At 37.4% G+C, this 25078-nt stretch overlaps 1 protein-coding gene across 1 annotated transcript; it reads right to left on the bottom strand.

The window, feature by feature from the left end:
- Positions 1–508: 508 nt before the first annotated feature.
- LOC119419910 (pterin-4-alpha-carbinolamine dehydratase 2) lies at positions 509–24653 on the bottom strand. Its single transcript, XM_037687279.1, has 4 exons — positions 24433–24653; positions 22586–22717; positions 3738–3818; positions 509–689 (listed from the first exon to the last, which is right to left on the bottom strand). The coding sequence occupies exons 1-4, from the start codon at positions 24523–24525 to the stop codon at positions 594–596; spliced, it is 402 nt and encodes a 133-aa protein (XP_037543207.1). The 5' UTR covers positions 24526–24653; the 3' UTR covers positions 509–593.
- Positions 24654–25078: the final 425 nt, after the last annotated feature.

The raw sequence follows: 25078 nt of genomic DNA, 5'->3' as shown, positions 1-25078 counted from the left end.
ATGTTCAACAGATGCTTTAAGGCTAGATAAATATTTAAGGAAAGCATCACAGGTTCAGCTTCCTTTAACAGACTAAAGAGAGAGAGAGGCTGCTTGTGGTGCTGCCCTTCTTTTAACATGTACTTGTTTTTACTCGCTGATCTTTTTCTAATGGCGTTCATTATCAAACTGTAAATCAAATAAACCCCCTTCCTACTGACTTTGACCCCCTTTTGCTCCCGTCGAGCCAAAACAAAAACATGTGGCCTCGGGGAGGACTGAGCGGGCAGAAGCAGATCCTGCAGATCCCTGGAAAGTCCTGCCTGGAATACTGAAGAGCAAAAATGCAATTTTAACACCACCTGGAGGGGAACACAAACAAACTAACTAAAAATGAGAGCATTACAACATAAAGTGAAGTTATGACCGTAATGGAAGCAAACATAAATACCAGAAGCAATACTCACAAAAATTAAAGATTTATTTGTATACAAATTTGTAACGCATGCTATAAAAATTAAAAATTACATGATATTTCACTTTTTTTTTTTTTTTATTAAAATCAAAGGATGATTGCAAAACAGTTTCTTGTTTTCTTTCGAGGACAAATAATGTTACATAGACAACGCGATTTTGTCAATAAACTTGGCCATTTTGATGTCCCGCTTGGACAGACCTCCACAGTCGTGTGTAGTCAGCGTGATTTGGACCTGAGAAGACACAAACGAAATGCTTTCAGGCACAAAGCTATAAAAAAAAATATATGAGGCGTTAGTGGATTAACTGCAAAATAGTCTTAATTTGTGTTTGTATGGTGCAGAATATTTTTAGTAAAATAAAATGTGAATGTTTATGAAACATTCACTCTAATGCGATCCATTTTTCTTCTGTCCATTTTTTCAGCATCTTTCTCGCTCCACAATTTTTGTGCCATTTCAACAAATCGTATATCGAAACGTTCAGCTTGGTCAGGTGAAGGGTGCTGTGACTTTTGGTGTTGATGCAACTTTTGTTTTTTGAAACATTTAGCCTTTTCTGCCACTTTATTTCTCATGGGAAATGAATTGAGCTCACTTTACATCCTTCATATCTTTAGATCTGTTTACAGCCTTTTACTGCTGCTTTTACAATTTGTTCTGCTTCAGCTTCTTTCAGCACCTTTTTGCAAATTTAAACTCTTTTCAGCTACTTTCAGCTAATTTCAGCTGTCTCGTTAGCTGTTTTGTACTCCTTTTAGATTTTTTTATGCCAACTACATTTTTGTCCTTCTAAATTCTTTCTGCTAATTTCAGCTTGTTATGCTCCTCAGCGCTTTTCTGCACGTTTCAGCTTTTACTGTTATTTCAGCTATTTATTTAGCTTTTTTATGCTAATTTTAGCCTTTTCAGCTAATTCCACAATTTTTGCACTCATTTAAACTTTTTTCAGTCAAATTTAGCAAGAATGTGCTCTCAACTTCCTTCTGGTAGTTTAAGCTTATTTCTGCCTTTTAAGCTACTTTTCAGCTGTGTTTTTGCCTATTTCTGCCTTTTTCAGATAATTTTCCCTTTTTATGCTCATTTCTGCTTCTTTCAGCCTATTTGGGCACAATTGTGCTCTCTCCACTTCCTTCTGGTAGTTTAAGCTGCTTTCTGCCTTTTCAGCTACCTTTAAGCTACATTTGACTAATTCCTGCTTTTTTGCTAATTTCTTATTTTTTGTGCTCATTTCTGCTTATTTAAACTTAATTCAGCAAATATGTGTTCTTTCTGCTTTCTTCTGCTAGCTTATGCTTGTTCTTCTATTTCAGCTACATTTCTTTTAGCTAATTTCAGCTTTTTTTCAGCAAGTTCTTCTGCAATAAGCATTCACGCTGCATTTTCGCAGGAAATGCAATTTCTCTAGTTGTGTTAAAAATAGATCCAGTCAATAAAAGTCTTGTTAGATGAACATGTGAATTAACATAGAAAAACATTTTTTTATTTGCAATATGAAATTTAATTGTACATGTAGTCAATTTAAGTGAACTTCACCATTTTTTTATCATTAAATATTCATTTATTTAGTTATTTAATCTTTGAAAGACAAATCTTAGAGATGAAATAATCCAACAGTTTATAGCCATGGCAGAATTTTTAATAGTCTGTGAGAATTTTGGGATTTAACTTGCCAAGATTTAAGTTTTTCTTTTGAATTCTCATGAAGAATATTCATTCTCCAGGAAAAAAAAGACAATTGATAAACTGAAAATCACTTTAAAGTAGGGGTCTCAAACTTTTTGGGTCCAGAGACCCCCTTATAACGCTCATGTTTATTAAATAATTTTCTTCAATTTGTCTCTTTAATGCAATGGAAATACAAAAATACTACATAAAGTAACAAATACTTAAAATATGTAATTTAATACTGCTAAATCGTTAAACTTTTAAACATGGGATATTTTTCATCGAAGAACAACGTTTTTAATTTCAACTTCCCAAAATTACGGTTTTGAGAAAATTAACAGAATCAAAAAACACTTTAAAACTTTACCTATTCACATAATGAACATAAATATAGCCACTTCTTCAAATTATTACAAAAAACTCTTTACATAAAACTGAACAGAATCATAACAGCATTAGTCTTATTACGTAACAAGGCTTCATTTGTAAACTCATCTGGTCTGGGGTCCTCCCCCAGAAAATTCTGAATAAAGTAGATGTGATATCCTGCATTTTGGTGTATCTTAACAGGTTTTTAAACATTTATGTGCTTGTAAAAAAAATAAAAAAGTAAATAAAACATTTGCAGACCCCCCAAGCACCAGCTCGCAGACCCCAAGGGGTCTGGGGACCCCAGTTTGAGAACCACTGCTTTAAAGCGACAACACTACCTTTAGTTAGTTTTGCTTTCTGCCTAAAACAGATTAATGTATAAGTTTAATCTTTATTCCAATCAGGGTAGCTCGTAAAATGTAATTTTATCTTGTTTTATGCTTTTGAAATAAAAAAAATAAATAAATAAATAAAACACCTGAAGTAGGCCTGAGACATCCAAAGTGTGTTTATGTGCTTGTAGAAGCATTGTTTTACATTCGCGGCTGTAACTTTTGCCTCACTTTTACTGATTTAAACCAGTGTTTTTACAACCCACAGGGCAGATTGATCCAAGAAAACACCGTCGAACCATAAAACCAAGAAAACAGAGCGGGGTTGGAGTTATTTTATAGAATATTAGCATGTGTTTGGTATAAACGAGCCGATCAGTGTGGGATTTATCTGTAAGTGTCTGTTGGGGTTCAGAGACCCGCAGCACCGTTCTGCAGCCACTTTAATAAAGAGTGGATTAGGAGCAGCATTCCTCCTAAAGCGGCCCGGTCCACCACACAGTAACTCAGAGGCTACGGTCTAATGCTGAGAGATTTTCACGGACTACCTTCGTCAAATTAACCACTTCTCCACCTCCGAGGCAAAGAGGGACGGACTGTGTGAGCGCTGGTGTTTTCACATCTAAAAACGACTATTTTCCCCTTACCCTGGCTGATGGAGCGAGTTTTAGTTTTCCAGAACCAACGATGATTGCTTGATTTAAAACAAAAAACAACGTCACCCTGGGCTGATTTACCTCAAGCTGTAATTTGTACCAAACCAAAGGGAGCAGCAGATCAAACTGGGAATGACCCTTTTGGTTCTGCGAGTTGTGACTTCTGTAACCGAGCCTAAATAAACTAAGCTCGGCGAACAAATCTTTCCATACACTGCTGCAAGGTTTTATTTGCACTGAGACAAAGTTGTTACCTTATTATAAACATTAAACCACTCGGGGTGGTGGTTCATCTTCTCTGCCTGCAGAGCCACTCGTGACATGAAGCCAAATGCCTGCAGGGAAACAAACAGTTCAGGTCTAAAGCCACACAGAGGAACAGCATTTCTCTTTGATTAAAAAAAGCACTGCTGAGATTGTCATTGTGTACATTGTTGTCTAGCCTAAATATAATTGGGAGTTGAAGATATATTGCTAACTAGAAGCGCTCGGCTACACATTTTATTTAAATTACCGTATTTGTCGGACTATGGCGCACCGGATTTTAAGGTGCAATATCAATGAACGGGTCTGTTTTCATACATAGGGCGCACCAGATTATAAGGCGCATTAAGCGAAACAAAACTGTCAGATAAGTCAAACTTTATTCAACTCGTTCACAATGACCACATACGATCATTTCTAGGTCAGTAAGCACAACCAGAATTAATACATAAAGGCGCACCTGATTATAAGGCTCAGTGTCGATTTTTGAGAAAATTAAAGGATTTTAAGTGCAACTTATAGTCTGAAAAATACTGTACTGAAAATGCATTTAGGCCAGAGGTGGGCAGCATTATTTTCCAAAGGGCCACATCAAGATGTTTAAAGCAATCAAAGGGCCGCATAGAGAATATGAAAATAAATGTTCTTTATGACAGATAATCTAAGACCTTTTTCTTACTGTAGCATAGTTAGTATGCTTCATAAAACAAGTCTTTCCAATATCCTTTAGGAATATAAAACCTATTCTGTAAACTGACTCTCGTGACATTATATTATACACGTTAGCTTTACATGTTGTACATGTTAGCAGAACTATACAAAACAAACTTATCTATTTGTGTTTCTGTCTTTAAAGTTCAGTCTAGTTCTGGAAACACAATGATTTAAATTTTTTATTTTTTTTTCAGTAAAACATTTAATTTATATGTCCTTAAGTCTCATTGATAAATTGCTGTTTTTGTTCTTTAATCAATCTTTATTTAAAACATTTTGGATTTTTTTTTTAACTAAGGATATCGGGGGCTTGATGGAGACTGTCCAAGGCCTTGGGCTTTAAGTAGCCCACATCTGATTCAGTTATCTGATTTGCATGAGTGCTGTTGAAATTAAACCGTATTTTACGAGCTTTAATGTAGTCGTGTACTTTGCTGGATCAACAGTTGTCAGCTCCAGTAAACTTTTAACATAATTTAATGTACTTTGTGAAGTTTTAAATTAGTTTTAAATGCTACAAAACAAAGTTTACTTTGTGCATCGCTTTAAAATAAAACTCCTCGACTCTATCCGTTCTCATGGTTCAGAGTTTGAGTTAGTGCCTGAATGCAAACACTTTGAAATTCTGACAGATGATTCCCTCTCCGAGTCCAACATCCAGCAGCTGACAGTGCTCCAGATCTTCTTCAGGATCAAGTCTTGTCTTTTATTTTATTTTAAATGGCAGTTAAACTTTTAGATGTAAAAGTTTGAGCATTTTGATCAGCGCTGATATGGCGACTGCTGCAAAACTTGACCAAGTTCACAGCCTGAGTTCGTTTTTATTTTTTTTAGAGTTGATCGTTTTATTAGCTTTGCTTTTGGTTTTATGTGACGCATAAAGCATGTTACATGTGTTGGATTATTATAATTTAATGCCTGTTTACTTGCTGGATGAAGCAAGGATTTTATTTCACTGTTTATTAAATGTCTATATGACTTGTTAATAAGGCTTATAATAATACTAAATAATAATAATAATAATAGTAATAATATTTTAAATAATAACAATAATAATACATTTTAGTCGTATATCACTTTTCTAAATACTCAAAGACACTTAAAACAAGGACATATTCAGTTATATATAACCTAACAAGCCAAACCTCCAAGCTTGACGAGTTTATTCAAATAATAAACTAATAAGGTCAGGCTCTAAACTACTGCCTTAGCTTTAAAACGATTAAGGTCAAATGCAGGTAAAGCAACAATTAGTGAAATATATCATAATAGGGTATTTTTTTGTATAATTTAATTTTTTTCTCAAAAGGCCTATGAATGCTAAAATCTTTGTGAAGCTGAAGCAAAAAAAACATGCAGGCTTTTCCTTAAAAAAAGATTTTCGAACAATGGACTGACAAATTTGTTATTGCAGTTGTACAATAGACGGCATGACAGTTTGCAGCAGTAAAAATAAAAAAAGCATTAAAAAGGCTACTTAAAACATACACAGCATAAAGAGCACTGCTGCCATCTCAGGCACAAAAAGCACAAGAGGTTGCCTCTTTGCATTGAGACAACCCTTCAGTGTGTATGAAGATCAAGAGCACTCTGAACTCCAGACCAGACAGAATACACATCGAGAAACATACACGCTCTTCATATTTCTGGTTTTGGCGTGCGGCTTTCTCCAATCACAGGTCATCCAGGGAGTGATTACGGTAATTCTAATTATCTACAAAGAGGAGAGTGAAATCCCTCGTCATGCTCGCTGTGAGGAGAGAGAGGAAAAAAATAATCAGGTAGACCTATTTCAGAGCAATTTCCCACTGCAATCTCAATTAAGCCCCTAAATGCTTCCTCTGTGGCTAATTAAATCAACTGAAATGCCATTGTTTACAGGCCGTGTCTGCGGCCCCCACCCACCACCTGACATGACGAAACAGAATTACTTTCACAAAAGGAAATAGCATTTTAGTGTGGCGACCCAATTTTTGAGAAGGCCTGCTCGGTTCCCCTGCAGCGCTATGCGTGTAACACGATCGTCAGCTTGATCAAATTGGTTATCGAGGAAACCGTCTCCTGATCAATTTAAGTAATTGACAGATTCCTGCAACTTGACCCCAGAGGCACCAATTTGGAGAGTGAGTCGGTCTGCTTTTTCTCAGTGTTCATTGGCTCTAATGGAGATGGTTAAGCAGCCTGTCATGTCAGGTGTTGTTCAAACTTGCCCTCCCTCTCTCAGGGCCGAGCTCAGGCTAACCTGCTGCGGGGAAACATTGAGTGACAGGTAAAAGGGTTCAGTGTTGACACTTCAGGGCTTCTGCATATTGCCTCAATTTGAAACATGCTTTTTCAGAAAATTCACTTTCCATCCTGCTATGAAACAAAAAATATATCCTGTAGTATTTAAAAACACTTCTGACTTGGTATAGGTATGGAGAAAAACACGTTATTTTTAAAATAATAATTTAACTGCCGCTCATGGACGTTAAAATCTATCATCAATATAAAATTCCATTCAGTTTAATTATATGGCACCAAGTCTAAACAGAAGTTGACTCAAGGCAATATACAAAAATATTCACATACATTATGAAAGCCAATTAGTAAAGGTTATCTATCTAAGGAATATAACTTTACCTAATGGAAGCATATTTAAAGTAAAGAGTACTGGTCCAAGCACTGAACCCTGAGGAACTCCATGAACATTGGTGTAGGAAGAAGATTCATTATTTACATTTACATACTAGAATCTGTCAAATTAACCTGTCTAAATAAAGACTGAATGAAAAATAAATATGATTTAAACCATTTTAGAGCCATTTCTGTAATCCCAATATCATATCCAAGCTTCTGTAGTAGAATATTGTGATCAACTGTATCAAATGCAGCACTGAGATCTAACAGGACCAGTATAGACACAAGTCCATTGTCAGAAGCCATGAGAATATCATTAGTGACTTTCACTAGTGCTGTCTCCATGCTATGATGAGCTCTAAACCCTGACTGAAACTCCTCAAACAGATTATTTCTTTGCAGATATTCATGCAACTGCCTGCAACTATTTTCTCTATAAATTTTTAGATGAAAATTAGATTAGATATAAGTCTGGCCAATGCCAGAGTTCCTGAATCAAAATCAGCTTTCTTAAGTAAAGGTTTAATTACAGCAACCTTAAAGTGCTGTGGTACATAACCATTCATTAAAGACAAATGAAGCAGATCCAAAATGTGGACATCAATTAGGGGAAATACCTCTTTAAACAGTCTGGTTGGGATGGGATCTATCAGACATGTGAATGGTTTGGATGAAGCTATTATTTTTGATAATTCAGAGAGCTCAACATGATAAAAACAGTCCAAACATAACTCAGGTTCTACTGACATTTATAAAGATGCCTCATCTGACAGGGAAGCAGAGGCAATAGTAGGAAGGATGGTTTGAATTTTCTCCCTAATTGAAATAATTGTATTACAAAGAATCTCATGAAGTCATCACTGCTTCTAGTTGTAGGAACATATTGCTCAACAGAGATATGACTTTTCATTAGTCTAGCTATAGTACTGAATAGAAACCTGAGGTTATCTTTATTCTCATCTATTAAAGATGACTAATATACAGTTCTAGCTTTATGGGGAGCTTTCTTATATGTTAGCAGGCTATCTATCCAAGCTAAATAAAATCATTCCATGTTAGTGGAGTGCCATTTTCTTTCCAGTTTTCTAAATGCTTGTACAGTAAGTAAAATAAATACAAACAACATTTTTCAAATAACATAATGGTTGTTGAATCTGTTTGCACTGTCATATGCCCTTGCTTATTTGGTTTATTAGCAGTGATGTTCCACTTATATTGTCAGGGTTGAAGAGCTCGGTCACTTTGATTTTATAGGTGAAAAGTTTTAACGACTGATTTAAGAATTATGGCTAATTCATGTACAATTTTGACATGGATTTTGCAAAAACACACTTGCATTTATCTATATATTTACATTAATCGTTTCGTATATTTACACATTGGCTACAGTGCAGGTGAATTTTGACGTTAGTATAACAACGTTGCTTTTTTTGAGACAAGCTAAACATGTTGCAGATCTCTTACTGAACAATAGATGTCTCTGTTGAAAATAATTATGTAGCAACACAGCAGGAATGGCACCATTGACGGAAATAAAAACGGACAGTGTGACTCTGTTAGCTTCCATTATCCAAAATTGAAGGAAATTTTTTCATTTTTTAAATTTGGACATTGCAATGTTGTGTCTTTCATGTGGGGCTGAACCCTCTCTACAAAAGTACTGCCTTTTATTCTTTCAACTCATGAATAGGAATGTGAATTTTAAGCAAAAACTCTCTTCAGATTTGTCTGGTAATATTTCAGTTTGTCTTTGAATAATTAGAATTTAATAAAAATGCACTGATTTTGTGCCATTTTGATTTACAAACGCAACAGACATGAAAAGCAATATTTAGCTCTTACAGTTCCTGGACTCACTAGCTGTATTTTTGCTGTTTCAGCATTGACAACTCTCTGACAGGGACTCTCTGTTAAAGTAAAACTGGATCTTTATTTTTTCATCAAACTATAATTATAAATCAACTATACGGTATATTTTCAGAAATGTATATACAGATTCAATATGGGAGCGTGCGGCACGGTGACTCAGCTGGTAGAGCTGTTGCCTCTCAGCGAGGTCGCCGGATCGAATCCCAGCCGGGGATCTTTCTGGGTGGAGTTTACATGTTCTCTCCATGCATGTGTGGGTTTTCTCCGGGTACTCCGGTTTCCTCCCACAGACCAAAAACATGCATGTTAGGCTGATTGATAACTCTAAATTTTGTCCCTAGTTGTGAGTGAGAGTGAATGGTTGTTTGTCTCGTTTGTCTCTATGTGTCCCTGTGATGGACTTGCGACCTGTCCAGGGTGTCCCCCGCCTCTTGCACAGCGACTGCTGCATATGGGTACCAGTGACACTCGTGACTCCAAAAAGGAAGAAGTGAGTAAAAGATGGATGGATTCAATTTGGTCCCATTATAAATTTAGAAACTGTCAAATGCAAACAAAATCCATATTCTCCTCAAAAACTAATAGACCAGAATTATAGCTTAAAAGAGTAAAAGCTAGATTTAGATTTTTCAGGTTAACTAAAAGTAACCCCAGTTTAACAAAAGTTTTTGATAATTGGATGTGTTGAGGCCAATTTATAGATTTAGATGCAGATTTAGGGTTTCCTTGAAATCAGCAACTCTGATAAGTTTAAGCAGTGATGTCAGTTTTACCCAACTTCTTTCTCCCCAGAGAGACTAAATAACTATTATTTCTGCAGCTTTATGTTTTTTAGGATTTTTAAAATGCTGTCTAAATGGACATACCGATTCTAACAGCATGTTATTTTGCGGGGTATGGGGGTGACGGAGTGTTTTACACATTTAAATCACTGCAATTCTACAAGACACAAACAGTTTTCAAGTTGTTGTTTTTACAGGCGCTCGTGACTAAAAGGTGCATTTACTTCTTAAATGCTGGGATGATTTTACACTTAATGTCTGCCAACTCGGTCAAAGCACTCAAAGCAGCACTGTAACAAGGCGGTTCCTTGTTGATGCAACATAGATCTGCAGCTGGAAACATCTGTGTGAATTCACACGTTTACAACCTCTGCAGTCTCTGGTCTGAACCAATAACTGGGCGCGTCAGTTCACCATGTAGCGGACTCTCAGATACCCAGCGGTATGTGGGTTCCAAAGGAAGACAGGTCCAATCTTTCCAAACTGAGCTGAACACGAGAAGGACAAAAACAAAAATGCGTAAATTGTATTTGTTTACATGTATATAAACCCCCTTAAACTAGAAGTGTCTCATTTATGCAGCATTTCATGAAAACAAAATTCCCTGAGTTTTCCGAGTCAATCCTGAAATTCCTGGAGATATTTTAGTCACATCAAATGCTCAGAACTACAGTAAGTATGCTGTAGCCTACAGTTTGTGCTTGCATTAGTGATTCCTAAAAAATTATTAAATTCTATCAGAAACTAAAAGTCACCACAGCCAGTCAGTAAGGATACATGTACCACTGGTACTGTAGAAGCAGAACATGGACTCAATGATACTAGAATACTAGTATTATTATGTGTACAGTAGTTCCTCGCTACTTTGTGGTTCATTTATCGCGGACTCGCTCTATCGCGGTTTTTCAAAACAACATTGGACATGACACACAATTGGCTAATTGATGGATGAGCCGCACGATCGGCATGGATTTTTTATTTAAAATTAATTATTTTAAATTATTTAGCGCCTCCTGCACCCCTGTGCAGCCCATACTGCAGGATAAGCTTGTCCTGCAGCTGTTCTCCGTGCAGAACGTAGAAGTGGGCGTGGCCAAGACCGCTTGCAGGTGGCTGAGAGCAGCAGAGAGCGGTAAATCATGACATTCTGCGCTCTTTTAGAGCGTTTAGATTTATAAACATTGTTTAGAATATTGAAAGAGTGTGGGAAGTGTTTTAAAAATGCCTTAATATATATATATAAATATAAAAACTAAAATAAACTACTACTTAATACTTTTACTTCTATTCCTACTTTGCGGTTTTTCACATATCGCAGGGCTTCAGGGTACGGATCCCCTGCGATCAACGAGGGACTACTGTACACATCAAAATCTTAGAAAGATCTTTATTCACCTGAACTTTCCCCGTTTGGAAAACGTGAGTCATTTTCCAGGTTTCCCCTGATTTCCAGAATTGCAGAGAACCTTGTAAATGTGATTTTAGGGCTTTAACAATCTTAGAAACTTAAGAGTGACAAGAATATACCAAACAAAAAGGCAAAACCAATTCAATTCTAGTGCAAACTCTTCTACAGGCTGGTCTTCTGCTTTTATCGTGAGTGTGTGACTTTCCAAACAAATAAGGAGATCTCAGTGATGTTTAAATGAACCGCAGAGCAGAATAAATCTCAGCGATGGCAACGTGAAACACAAGATGACATTTCTACAAACAAAACTGACAAATACTTCATATTTCATTAGAGAATGGATTTTTTTTTAAGTTGTAGTCTGCTGGTATAATGATTTGGAGTTAAAATCAAAGTAACTAAAATCCCCAAAAGGACTGAAGTTTTGTCTTCCAGCCTGCTCTCACAGGTAGAGTTCCCTTGGGGGCAGTAAACGGAGAGGCAGGACACAATACAGTCAAAGTTGTGGTGCAGAGTTCGTCTCTCCCCCGTGGGTCACCACAACGCTCTCCATTTGGGCTAAAAAGAAAATCAAGCCGCTCTTCTGCTCCCAGCCATCATGTCAACAGAGGTCAAGGGCTCTCCCTCTCCAAGTGCTTTGTTTACCCTATGTATCGTTTGGGCCACGCTCCTCCAAGAGTTTGTCCAACCAGCCGGCCATCCGTACGCCCAACCAGCCAGCCGCCGTCTCAAACAGCTCCAACAAGCCGTAGCTGTCAGAGTTAGATAATTTGACATGACATTACACAGGACCCCCATCCCAAATAATCAGAAACACCCATCAGCAAAGCCCCATTATGCTTCCTTCTCCCCCAACACACACACATATGTATTTTAGGAGCCATTTTGCTGCTATTACAGCATGATTGTCATACAACACTAGATGAGACAATTTGACGTCGGAGCAGTGTGGTGTTCTCGCCCTCGTTGCGGCTGCGGGCTGAAATACAGGACTCAGTTTCAAACACATGTGTCTGTTATTTACAGATCGGCTTTCCACCGCCGTGCTGTCCAAGGGCTTAGAAATGCCGCTCTGCCTTGCCAGGACTAAGTGCATGCAGATTGCACCTCCTCTAACTAGCCTCCGACAGACACATTTACACTCTACCAACGCAGAAACCTCCAAGTATTTGCCGAGACATAGAAGAGGACAAGCCGCTTTCCTCCGCTGCACACCGCCACTACTACCCGATGATTGCCCTGCGCGGCCCATCATCACCCACATGAAAACCTTCACTCCTCTGCAGCAAAATGGAAAGAACACTGCGATTTGAAAGATGATGGTTGTGGAGATGATGAAAACGATGATGACCACACCTCTTACGTCTCATTTTTCTTCTATCACAAACTTCCAGCTGGCTGGGCACGGCTGCCTCGCTACATGCAACTCAAAGCAAAACTTTGAGTAATGATGAGGACAAGCCGCTGACGTCAGAGTTCTTTCATGTAGCAGGAACTTTGACGGACAGGTGAAAAATTTATATTTTTGAATTTACGTTAGAGCTAAGAACCACAAACTGAAGCTTCACTTTGACACCATCAAGGAAGATAAATGTTCTTTCACATCATCAACACTCATTTAGGACTTGATATTATCTAGAATTAAAAAAATAATAATTCTAGCATTGTTTGAAATAGCGATGCACGATATTGGATTTTTGGCTGATATACCGATATGTTAAAAATTTATTTGGCCAATAACCGATACTGATAGGTTATTTTTTCTTAGATCTACTTACAGAGACAACATAAAGTTCTATGCTGTGGGATTAAAATACTACATTATTCTGCATGATCTTTGTCAGTTTGGCCTGCTGCCAAATGCAGATGCCAAAAAAGGGGCTGAAAATGATGCAACACTTCAACTTGAATTATGTTTAATATCAAATTTATTCGTGACATTTACTCTCACTAGCACAATGGCAACACTCAAACAGTGCAAATTTGTAAAGTTTCACAAATCTAAACTTAAAAGGCACACATGACATCATAACGTAGTGGTGGCGCTGCAGGCATCCTTTGACGGCCATCTTGAAATGGCTTGGCTTGGCTGTAAAAAAAATTGTTTTATAGGTTCATATAAGGATTATTTCATTAAAGTTTAATTTTACATTTTTTATTTCTCTGTTCAATGCTTCATGAGATATTTTGCTTACAGACACAGTTGACTCAAAATGTTAAAGACAACATGTAAAACAAAGATCTTGCACAATCTCTTATCACAAAAAAAAAAAAATGTGTTGGGGGGTCAATTTTAGCTACTGGCGCAAAATAGTTAAGCTCAAAATCTCTAAAAATGACAGTTTTATCCATTTTTGTGTTTTGTTGCGAAAAGTGCTTGCTTTGGCAGCAATTTTGAATTTTACTGACAAAAAATAAAATCCCTTGCACATTCAATGATTACTTTCTGTGCGTTTCATTAAGACCCATGAAATGTTTTGCTAACAGCACAGACGAACATATGCACACTCATCTAGAGACATAAACGTTATCACTCTGCTTTCGTTGGCGGGTGTTAACGATGATGGATGTTCTATCATCGTTAACGCTCATTTAGGACTCGAAATCATCTGCAACAGCTCAGCTCCTATTTATGCAACAGCTGTCATGTAATGCATGACGATAAAGCAATCTCATACAAACCCTTCATTAAATGGTTTGAAAAAAAACAGACTGCAGACGTAAGAGCCATCATCACTAAACCATGATCTGTTAGATTAAGTAGTCATCTCAAAGTTCGGTGCCACACCTCGCAACTGTACTCCAGCCACTTTAGAAGGTAAGACGATAACAGGGAGCTTCTCGTTCCATTTAGGACAGATATGGAAACCGAACACCGCCGAGCTGACTAACAGGCCGCTAACTCTGAGGAAAGAATGTGTTTAAGGCACTTGTCTGGGGTCAACAAATACAGGCATGCAAAATGTCGACATCGTGAAAGATCAGATTTAGCTGAAATTTTTGCAAAGTATCAACCATCCCTGGAAATTTTTTATACAATTTTCTCCAGCTAATATTTAAAAAAAATACACATTTTCCCTTATGTCACGCAAAAACACTTGTTTAACACGCAGCACTCAATACAAACCCACACAAACATGCATAAAACTGAACTGACCACATTTCAAGAGATTTTTTTATTAAATCAATTTTATTTTTATAGCTTTTTTTTTAGGTAGATGCACACATAAGTGATAAGTCAAGACTATTGTCCCATTGCAAACAAAAATGGCCCAAATTGGACTTTACTTATTTTTCTGAAATAGAGCTTATTCATTAAGTAATTATAAACTGTAGATTGGTTTACCCATAAGACCTGAAGAGGTACGGTATCTCTGCAGACAACAGGAACTTAGATCCTTTAGCGTACCGTTTGGCGTTTGTCTTGGTGTTTATCTTAGATAGCTTGTTTATCGTTTCTTTTAATACTTTGTATTTTTCTATTTTGGGGTGTAACTGGGACCCTGTGTACATAAGTTGGTTCCACCTCATGTACCACATGTGATGGAAACAACAAGTTAACTTGAACAACAGAAACAATGTGCATTTTAAAAGTTTTGTTAAATTTTGTGGCTGACCCACTTTCAGTCAGGCCCATCTTTAAATTCATTTCTGGCTACTCCACTACAAAACAAGAAAAATGTACAGTTTAGACAATTTGTTCAATTAAATAAAGGCTATATAAAAAAAAGCTTTCCTGTGGACTTTATAAAATAAAAAAAACATGAAAGCTACAAAAGTAAGGTGGTCGTGATAAGGAGGAAGTTGTAAACCAGATATTGTGCAAACAAACAAGCAAAAATGAAATTACACATCGACTATTAACTGCACTTGAGACATTATTGAACTCAGGACTGACTTGGACACAAGAAAAGAAAATGTTAAGCTTTAGCTTGAAGTTTAAATTTAAATTCAGAGGAAATGTCAGCGTCGCATTCCCTGACCGAGTTATATAAATGTAAAATGGTACAACTGATGATCAATAAGAAGCAAACCCGTTTTAGGCTGAACTGGGTTATAAATGGACCAATCAGAACAACCAATCAGATTCTCAGTTTCTAATTCTCTCTCAGATCGGAGACAATGTGTTCAACACAATGGTACTTCTTCCATTTATTTAGCTGTTTTGGTGTACCACAAGGCTCAGTCTTAGGGCCCACTCTCGTCACAATCTACATAACTGATGTAGGTCAGAACATTCCTGATGCACCCATACACTTCTATGCCGACGATACAGTCGTTTATTGTCGAGATAAAACAGCTGCTAAGGTTTTCCAGCTTCTACAATCTGCATTCATCATCATCCAGTCAGATTTGTTCCGTCTCAAACTGGTGCTAAATGCTGATAAAACCAAAGAGATGTTGTTTTCGAACAGAAAGTTGGTGCCAGTAGTCCTTCCTCCTATCTTATCTACGAATGGTGTTCCTATTGAGTTAGTCAATTCTTACAAATACTTAGGAATCTTGGTCGACGCACATCTGTCTTTTAAGCCTTATGTCAAAAACTTAATAAAGAAATTGAAATTAAAATTGGATTTCTTTTCAGAAATAGATCTTGTTTAACTCTGAATGCTAGGAAATGCCTTGTAGCTGCTTCTTTCCTTCCAGCCATTGACTATGGTGACATTATTCACATGAATGCTCCTGCAGGCTGCAGCACCCTGCAGATGTTGGACGCTGGTGCGCTAAGGTTCATAACTGGTTGTAACTACCGTACCCACCACTGCACCCTGTATTCACTGGTTAACTGGACATCATTAACTTCACGTAGACTCTCTCACTGGTACATTTTCATCTTTAAATCACTTCTTGGTCTGCTGCCTTCATACATCTCCTACATGTCACGTCGTCAGTGCGGTTACAGCGTGCGCTCTCAGGACATTATTACCTGCAGCATCCCCTCAGTGCAGACTGAGCTCGGCAAAAAGGCCTTTTCGTACTCTGCTCCTGTAAACTGGAACACCTTACTTTGACCTCTCGAAGGGATTTTAAACAACTGTTAAGTCCAATGTAAAAATCAATGCAGACATGTTCCTGTTTTTAGTCTTTGACCCAGTTTCATAACGTAGCTCGTTTGTATTTTGTTTTATATCACTATTTTTTTATTCTATATGCATTTTATGGCTGTTTATTGTTGTGTGTACCTCATCTGTGGTTTTATATAAAACAGGTCTCTCTTGAAAATGAGTCCTTGTGGCTCAGTGAGACTAACCTGTGTAAATAATGGTTGAATTAATCAGTTTCAGCTTTGTTCTGTAACGTGGACGTTTTGTTGTGAACTATTTAAAACGTAAATAAAATTAAATGTACAAGTTAAACAAATAAGAGTTGAATTTAATAGCAACCAGTCTTAAAAATGTCATCAGCTGTAAAACCTTTGTGGATATAGTGTGTGTATGTGTGTGTGTGGGGGGGGGGGCTCTGAAAGTTTGGTTTACCCAAAGGCTCAGTTTTAGTTGTAGGATAACTTATTCAACACAAGCAGACTGAAGTCTTTAACGAGAGGCAGAGGCTTGGAGGAGATTTGGAGGAGATGGGGGAGTGTCTGACTGAATATAAAAACGAAGGGGGGGAAGGGGGGGTGTCGGAGAACAGAGCCGTCTGAACACAGCTCGTCTTTAAAAGCTTTCTTGGCTGCTCGTAACGCGGTTATTGTCTGTGGTGAACTACCAGCTTTGGCACGTTGTTTGACTACTTGTATCGTGTTCTTTTTGCACAAACACGTCTTTAATTCAACAACCGTGACCTCGCAGAGAACGTCTGATGCGATGTCGTATATTTGTTACCTGCATTATGAACGCAACATGTAAAATTTATACGTTTTAGGGGTTTCGATTGCTCCATTTTATGCGTGGATATCAAAACGCTAGGCGTCAACAAAGCACATTGATACGTTGACTTCTTTAAGTGGTTTTTTTTTGTAAGGTGGAAAAAATACGCTGCTATAAGAAGTAAAGTGCATATTTTTAAAGTCGCACCCTGACTTGATTTTTATTGTGGTTGTGTGTTGTGTTTTATTGTTAACTTTCTTATGCTTGAGAGGCACTAGACGCATTTTTTACTCTTTTTATCTGCCTCAACTGTAAAGCACTTCTTTTGATGTTTTTATGTGCTATATAAATAAATTGACAGTGACATTATCTAAAAGGCTAGTATTCGTTGAAGGAATGCATATCACCACCACCTGAACTGCATTTTGGCCCAATCTTCCAAATCCCGCTGCACACACCACGCACGATCTCATGCACACTCAGACTGAGTTTCAACGAAATATGTCCAGTAGCTCATGAGATATTTTGCTAACATTACATTATTGACCATGACATGACAAACAGGATCATATTTTGAATTTCGGAGGCGGGCCATAATAACTGATCATGCAATAACTTTACCCTAAATCGCTGCTAAAAATGTTGCTGAGAACTACAGTAGTCCCTCGCTACGTCGCGGTTCGTTTATCGCGGTTTTTCAAAATGAGATTGGGCGTGACACACAACTGACTGACTGATGGATGAGCCGCATGATCGGCATGGAATTTTTATTTTAATAAAATTATTTTAAAATTATTTAGCACCTGCTGTACAGTTGTGCAGCCCTTACTGCAGGATAAGCTTGTCCTGCAGCTGAGCCGATGTTCACTGCGCAGAGCGGAGAAGTGGGCGTGGCCAAGAGCGCTTGCAGGTGGCAAAGAGCAGACGAGGCAACGTACGTACGTACGTCTATCGATCTATCTATATATCCATCTATATATCTATATCGATCTATCAAGAGAGATAATAAAATAAGTACTACTTACTACTTAGTAGTATTCATACTTCGCTGTTTTCCACTTATCGCGGGTCTTCAGGGTATGGATCCCCTGCGATAAATGAGGAACTACTGTAGTTTATTGACAGATCACATTATTCTGGTTTTGTATGACATCATCCTTCCAACTTTTGCACCTCCTCATGTTTGGCAGGTATAGAACTCAGCTGCACATCCTTTAAATATGAGCACATTCCTCCATGTTCACCTCCACTGGCTGCCTGTACATAAAGAATCTCTCCGTGGTCTTGCCTCGCCCTACCTCTCTGAGTTCATTTTTAAGTCCACGGGGGTCCGTGGTTTTACAGCTCCTAAAATGTGGAATGATTTTTTTTTTTTTTTTGGGCTCATCTTTGAAAATCTCACTGCTTCTTCTTGGTGTCCGACACCTCGCCAAATGCCGACTTCAATGTTTTTAAATCCTTTATTTTACCAGGAAGAAATCCATTGAGATCATCAATCTCTTTTACAAGGATGTCCTGGTTGAGTTTACGTTTTATTAGTTGTAATTATAGGGCTGTTTTACATCTTATTTATTTCATTCTTATTTTATGTTGTTGTTTTTGTACCTTTTATTATTTTTCTGAACAGTCCTGTGCGTTTCAAGTGCTTTATAAAAATACATTTTAAGTAAACTTGATTGGATCGATCCTTTTGTGAACACAACTGTTCATTTTGTGCTTGTGAGCTATTTCGCCTAAAATAATAGATAAAACTGTCGCTTATCAAACAGCTTTTTAAATATCAGAAATGTAATATTTCATTTAATAACAGCAATCAATTTAGTGTTTCAAAACATTTATGAATAAAAACCTAACACTTAAAAGTTTTGTGTGTTTTAATGCTTTATTGTTGAACATTTAAATACAATGTGCTCTAGAGAAATAATAATATCCAGTGTGTTCCTCTTGTTTTTCAATAGTTTTCCTCTCATCGCCACATGTCTGTATATTTGTGGCTAAAGAAGGAATGCCATCATTGTCAACCTCAGCTAACACAACACAACGGTTGAGCATGCACAGCTCACCTCCCCACCACAAGCCGCCTTTTAGACCGACTCGATTCACTCGTGTCACATGAATGTTTTCACTTCTTCCACTCAAATGCAGAGCAGATGTCATCTCCAAACAAACGGCACAGAGCCTCGCATCTAAACAAGGTCAGCGAACGCAACTTAAAATAAGACGATTCTGACCTGAAACCACCGCATTAAAGACATGCACACGTTTCCACGTGTAAATGAAGAGGTCGTCGCCGACCAAAATGAGTCCAGAAAAAAAAGAGTACTCTCAAATTTAATCAAATACTTGAAGTAGAAAATGATTCGCAGCAGATTCTCAGGCTGATGACTGAGCTCCAACAGATAAAAACTAAAATGAAAACTTAAAAAAACGAGCTATAACCTAAGAGTGACTAAAGTTTTGTTTTCTGAGAACATGCAGAGCGAACGCTGAGACGTGAACGACTCCTGAGAGTTACTACAGAAGCTGAAACTTAAGTTGCTAAAGCTAAAGAAGCAAAATGCTAATCAAAAGCCCAAAGTAGCAAAACACTAATTAAAAGCCAAAAGTAGTAAAAGGCTAAAAGTTAAAACTGGCAAACTGATAGCTACAAGTAGCAAAACACTAGCTAAAAGTAATAAAAGGCAAACTAAAAGTTAAAAACTGTAGCTAAAGGCTAAAGTAAAAGGCTAAAAGTTAAAACTAGCAAAATGGTAGCTAAAGGTCGCAAAAACACTAAATAAAAATTGCAATATACTAACTAAAAACCAAAAGTAGTAAAAGGCTAAATGTTACCGCTAGCAGAATGGTAGCTAAAAGTAGCCAAACACTAGCGAAAAGTAATAAAAGGCAAACTAAAAGTAAAATGTGTAGCTACAAGCTAAAAGTAGTAAAAAGCTAAAAGATAAAACTAGCAAAATGGTAGCTAAAAATAGCAAGACACTAACTACAAACCAAAAGTAGTAAAAGGCTAAATGTTAACGCTAGCAGAATGGTAGCTAAAAGTAGCTAAACACTAGCTAAAAATAAGAAAAGGCAAACTAAAAGTTAAAATGTAGTTAAAAGCTAAAAAAGGCTAACAAAATACTAAAATTTGCACAAAAAAACTAGCTAAAAGTTAAATAAGGTTAACTAGAACATAAAAGCAGCTAAAAGGCTGCTAAAAGTAAAAAGGGATAAACTCAGCTTAGCTGGGTTTTAAAAACTTAGTTAGAAGCTAAAAGTAGCAAAAGTGTGGCTAAAAGTAATAAAAAGCTAGCTAAAAGCTAAAATTATCAGAAGACAAAAACAGAGCAATGAACAGCCTTGAAGCATATTTTAAAAATATGTTTCAATGAATTGAAAAGGTTTCTATATTTATCTATGAAAATATTTGTAAATAAAATTAAATATGTATGTGTGTTTTGATAAATTAATGACTAAAAAAGGCACAAAGTTTGCAAAAGTAGTTAAATTGCAAAACAATGCATGACAAAAATTAAGTAAAACAAAAAAGTGACTGCTGAATCAGCGTTCACACAATAAAATAAAATAAATCAAGTGCAGGAGAGGTTTTCATTTGCAGCTCAGCTTGAAACCGTCACTCAGTCCTGGGAACGGCTCTACCGCCCCCTACTGGCCGCTACAGGAACTGTTTCCCAGCACAGAAGGGATTTGTTCTCATTTTAAACTCTGAGGGATCTGATTTCCTGCAGCCCATCACTTGGAGATAAGTGGAGAATGGAAATCAGCCAACATGTCGTTCGTTCCACGTAAAAGCCCTTTAAGATGAGCCGTGAAAAACGAGCTGGAGAGGTTGTGAGAATACATCAGAAGATGGAAAGAAAGAATAAAAGAGACGGTAAAGTAAAACAGGAACGACTTGAGCTCATTTCCCAATAATAGAGGACAGAATGAGAGACAAAGAAAAATAAGAGGGAGAGATAGGGACCAGAGGGGAGCAACAAGAAAGAAAACACAGAACGCTCATCTGCCAGAGGGAATGATGAGGTTGTTAGTGGTTTGCAAACCAGATGAGACATTTTAACTAATTTGATTGTTTGTGAAAGAAATCATTCTGATCAAAACCACAATTGCTGCCAACTGCTTGCCTGGCATGTCTCTGCGTAATGCAGCCTGACGTGTTGGGAAAAATTGGAGAGGCTGCAGAGGGTGGGGGGGAGGCACACACGGGGGATGTCGGCACTCACCCCGCTGACTTCAAACGCGTGGAAGTGTAAAAACGGACCGTTTTACCGGCTAAAACGACCAACGGCGAGATTAGAGGAAGTCCGCAAAGCGGCCTTCAGCTGCCGCGGCCGACTTCCACGGAAACACTGACGCTAAAGCAGAAAGCTGCTTAAAAGCGACGCGATTCAAAACACCGAAAGCATTTACGCTGAAGTTTCGGTGTTTATTTGAACCCGAGAGAAGTGGCAGAGCCTGCGCAAGCCGCCGCTGACTTAAGAAGTAAAGTAGTGCAGAACCAGCGTCAAAAGACATTTTCTTAATACGCTTTAAGACAAATGGAGATTAAACGTGGCACTTACAGCAGAGAGGGTGAGCCCAGTGAAGGACTCTTTGTAGAACTAAAACACAATTCTGATTTAGTGCATTTAAAAGGTCATCTCACTTTCTGTGCATAAAAACAGTTTCGATTTAAGGATCTTAACCCTTCGCTTTCATAAAATAACCAGAATAAGCTCCGTTTAATGGCAAATAATTGGAGATACAATCACAAGTTCTGGAAAAAAAAAACTATAACTACTTTTAAAACTTGTTTTTTCAAACACTAGTGCAGGTAGAAAAGTTAATTTCCAAGTTGTTCAGTTTTTAATTACTCCTAATCTGCAGGACACAAACTATAAAGCCAGCAAAAGCATACAATAAGTATATTCCTGTGCTTATAATTCATGCATATTGCCTAATTGATGATAATTGATTGATGCCTAAATGATTTTCAGGCCTTTTGACTCGAGGTAAAGACAGTTATTGACATGCCATGGCGACCGGACATATAATATTGACTTTCAATGCGTCTTTGCATAAAAATATTCTAAGCTAAATTTGTGACTGGCTTCCAAATATCACTTCCGTTTGTTTACCTACAGAAACAGCCGAAGAGTCGTTTGGGATCCAACAATTTATATTGGTTCATGTATACGCTCAGATTTGCTGAGAAAAGTGACTTTACACCTGCAAGAGTTTCCCTTTAACAAGAACTAATTTGGTTACAGTTCTGGGTGCTTGAAATAACAATTTTTCTTCCCAGTAAGAGTAAAACACGCTCGCAGTAAGCAGCTGTGGCACTTCTGGCTGATGTGGTTATGATCACTGCAAGTCACCAACCACCGATTCAAACAACTCCTGAGTCACATGTTGATGCAAAACGATGACGTTCTGTGTATTTATCGTCCTTAACGTGCTGGAAATGGACTGTTTGTCTCCAACTCTGTGGGAAAAACACTTTGGAGTTGTTCAGCTATTCACACAAACACGACAGAGTTGCTGCCGTGCAAGACGACGAAGGGTGACAGGCGGACCACTTTATACAACAGATTTAAATATTAGCATTTAAAAAAGCTACATGTGATGAAATCAATTCATAAACCAACACCTGCCTGATTAAAGGTTTTAAAGTGAAGCTCCTTGAAGAGGGCGTCCCGTTCCTCCACCTCCATCCACCCTGTGGCCCTGAGCTCCATCACCAGCTGATCCCGGTCTGCAGGGCTGAGCCAGTGGGAGTCCGACGACTGGAAACAACAAAAAAATACCCCAACACTTCACATTTTTTACTGTCATGGTAACTGTCGGACTCAGAAATAAATGTTGGTTTGTAAACATGGGAATGTCGTCCTCGTCTCTCCTTGAAATCATTTATATCGCCCAGAGGTTTAGACTAAAATCGTCCATATTTGCAGAGACATTGTGCGATACTGCAAGGTGTCACGCTCAGTACATGAGATGTGAATGACTCTCAGCTGATGCTAAACCAAACTTTAGCTCCTTATTTGTAAAACTGACGGAGTTACAGCTATTTTGGAGTTGGCTGATCTTGATCAACTGTGATGGCCACTTTATTCAAATGTGCATCACATGGTTACGTTCTTAAAAGGTTAATTTAAAAAAATCGATCCAGTGGAGCTCGAGATATTTTGCCAACAGACAGAAAATCACGCACAGAAACTAGGGGAGGAGCAAAATATTAATATAAACCAAACCTTGAAGATTCCACAAAAGTTCAAGCGAAGGCTTTATTATCACTTTTGTTGTTTGAATGTCTAATAAAATTTCTGAGGTTTGACCAGTTTTAGTTTTTCTTGCTTTCTGCTCCAAGTAAGACGTCACTCCTCAGAGCAACCAACTTCAAACCGTATCCTATTAAATCTGTCATGGTGAGCAACTGTTTACATGTCGGAGCAGCTGACTGAGCTTTTTAAAGTTCAACTAACGCCCACGACAAAACTCTAAACCCCTGAGAAGTAGAACAGAAGATGTCAAGGCAGTAAGAAGCAACTTGAACAGAAAAAAAGTGAGTTTACTTTTTCTTTAGCATATTCAATTAAAGTAAAAAGAAAAACAGATCGTCTTGATGATAAAGACAGTGGAAATATCAAAAAGCAGGAGGCAATATATTATAAATTATTTATTATTGTAAACAGGCAAATCCCATTGAGATCACACATTTCTGTTGCAAAGGGCCTGAACATGCATGTTTTGGACTGTATGTCCAAAATGTGCGTTTAACTAAAACATAAATGGAAGAACAATAATTTGAACCTCACTGCAAATATTTTATGACTTTGCAAAAACAGACTACAAGTTAAAGGTAAAGCGTGAAGAATACTGAAGTGCTGAAAATAAGAATTTCATAACTCCACACGTCCCTGTAAATAAGCACATCATCCATGAATACCAAGCTGTTGATTGTTTTTTAAATGTTTACTGAGAGATAAATGGTTAACTTTGTGCAATGTATGATGCGTCCACGAGGGGGCAGTGCAGCACTAAAAATACTCACGTCATTGTTAAGTCGACCTAACAAAACATTTATTTGTTTTTAAGCAACATCGATTTTATTTCGTTAAAATTTTTTCCAATTCATTTTGTTACAACTCCAAACTCATACATTAACTGAAATTACCTAAAGTTTCACCTAATAGATTGAAATTTAAGGCAAAGCCTGTCTAAATGAATAAGTAAATAAAAGACAAATGTAACTTATATTGCGACTGGTTTTAAAAACAAAGAAGCGTTGAATTTTAAATTTGGACGAACTGGTGTAGTTTGTCTAAAATGACACAAACTGAATGCGACAGCCACCAGGCTGGGTGCTGGATTTTCGTAATACTTTTTGCGATACAACACCGTCGGAGTAACATTCGCGTGAAACGCGTATTTAATTTAACACGTCTGTGTTCAAACAGCCTAAAAAGGCTAATGCTAATAGCCCTGCAGCAGCACTCACCATTTTAGACGTGTTGTTCCTGAGAAGTGGAGGTTTCCTCAGGTTGCAGAGGTATGAGCTGCTTGTTCTCCGGATAAACATTAACCCAAACATACCCCCAGTTTAACAGGCTGTCTTTATTCTCCACAACCTGCTCCGCTTTTGTCCTTTGGCCTAGTCGGACTTCTCCATAGGTGTTTATTTCATTGCCTGATTTAAAAAAATTAAACCGTTTAAAGCTCAACTTAAAAAAAAAAAAAAGTACTGTAATCTATTGACATGCATTAAGATCTGTTCAAGTCTTTTAAAATTCTTGTCTTAACATACTTGCTACTTTATTTTTGTTTTATAGCTGTATTACAATTGGCTATTTTGCTTCATTCATGTATTAGCCTTTTGCTTTTTAGCTAGCATTCTGTTACTATCAGCTAGCCTTCTGCTTCACTTGTTTTGCCAATTTTGTTTTTACCTACCATTTGGTTCATTTTAACTTGTAGTTACAGTCTTGCTAAACTTGATAATTGTAGAGTTTAAATGTGGTTTTGCTAAATTTACTTTGTAGCAACTGTTTTGCTAATATTAGCTTTAGGATAGGGTTTAGAACATTTTTACTTTAAGCAACAATTTTGCTAGTTTTGGCTGGTTTAATATGACCTTTTAGTTAAAT

This window comes from Nematolebias whitei, chromosome 14, assembly GCF_014905685.2.
Source record: "Nematolebias whitei isolate Nwh7 chromosome 14, NemWhi1, whole genome shotgun sequence".
Taxonomy (NCBI): Eukaryota; Metazoa; Chordata; class Actinopteri; order Cyprinodontiformes; family Rivulidae; genus Nematolebias; species Nematolebias whitei.
The sequence above is the reverse complement of the archived record's forward strand: the minus strand, read 5'-3'. Positions and strand labels throughout refer to the sequence as shown.

Coding starts and splice junctions, on each gene's coding strand:
- LOC119419910 (XM_037687279.1), bottom strand. CDS start 24,525: ATGTTTGGGTTAATGTTTATCCGGAGAACAAGCAGCTCATACCTCTGC. Junction 22,718..24,432: donor GGAACAACACGTCTAAAATG/GTGAGTGCTGCT, acceptor TGTTGTTTCCAG/TCGTCGGACTCCCACTGGCT. Junction 3,819..22,585: donor ACTTTAAAACCTTTAATCAG/GCAGGTGTTGGT, acceptor GTTTCCCTGCAG/GCATTTGGCTTCATGTCACG.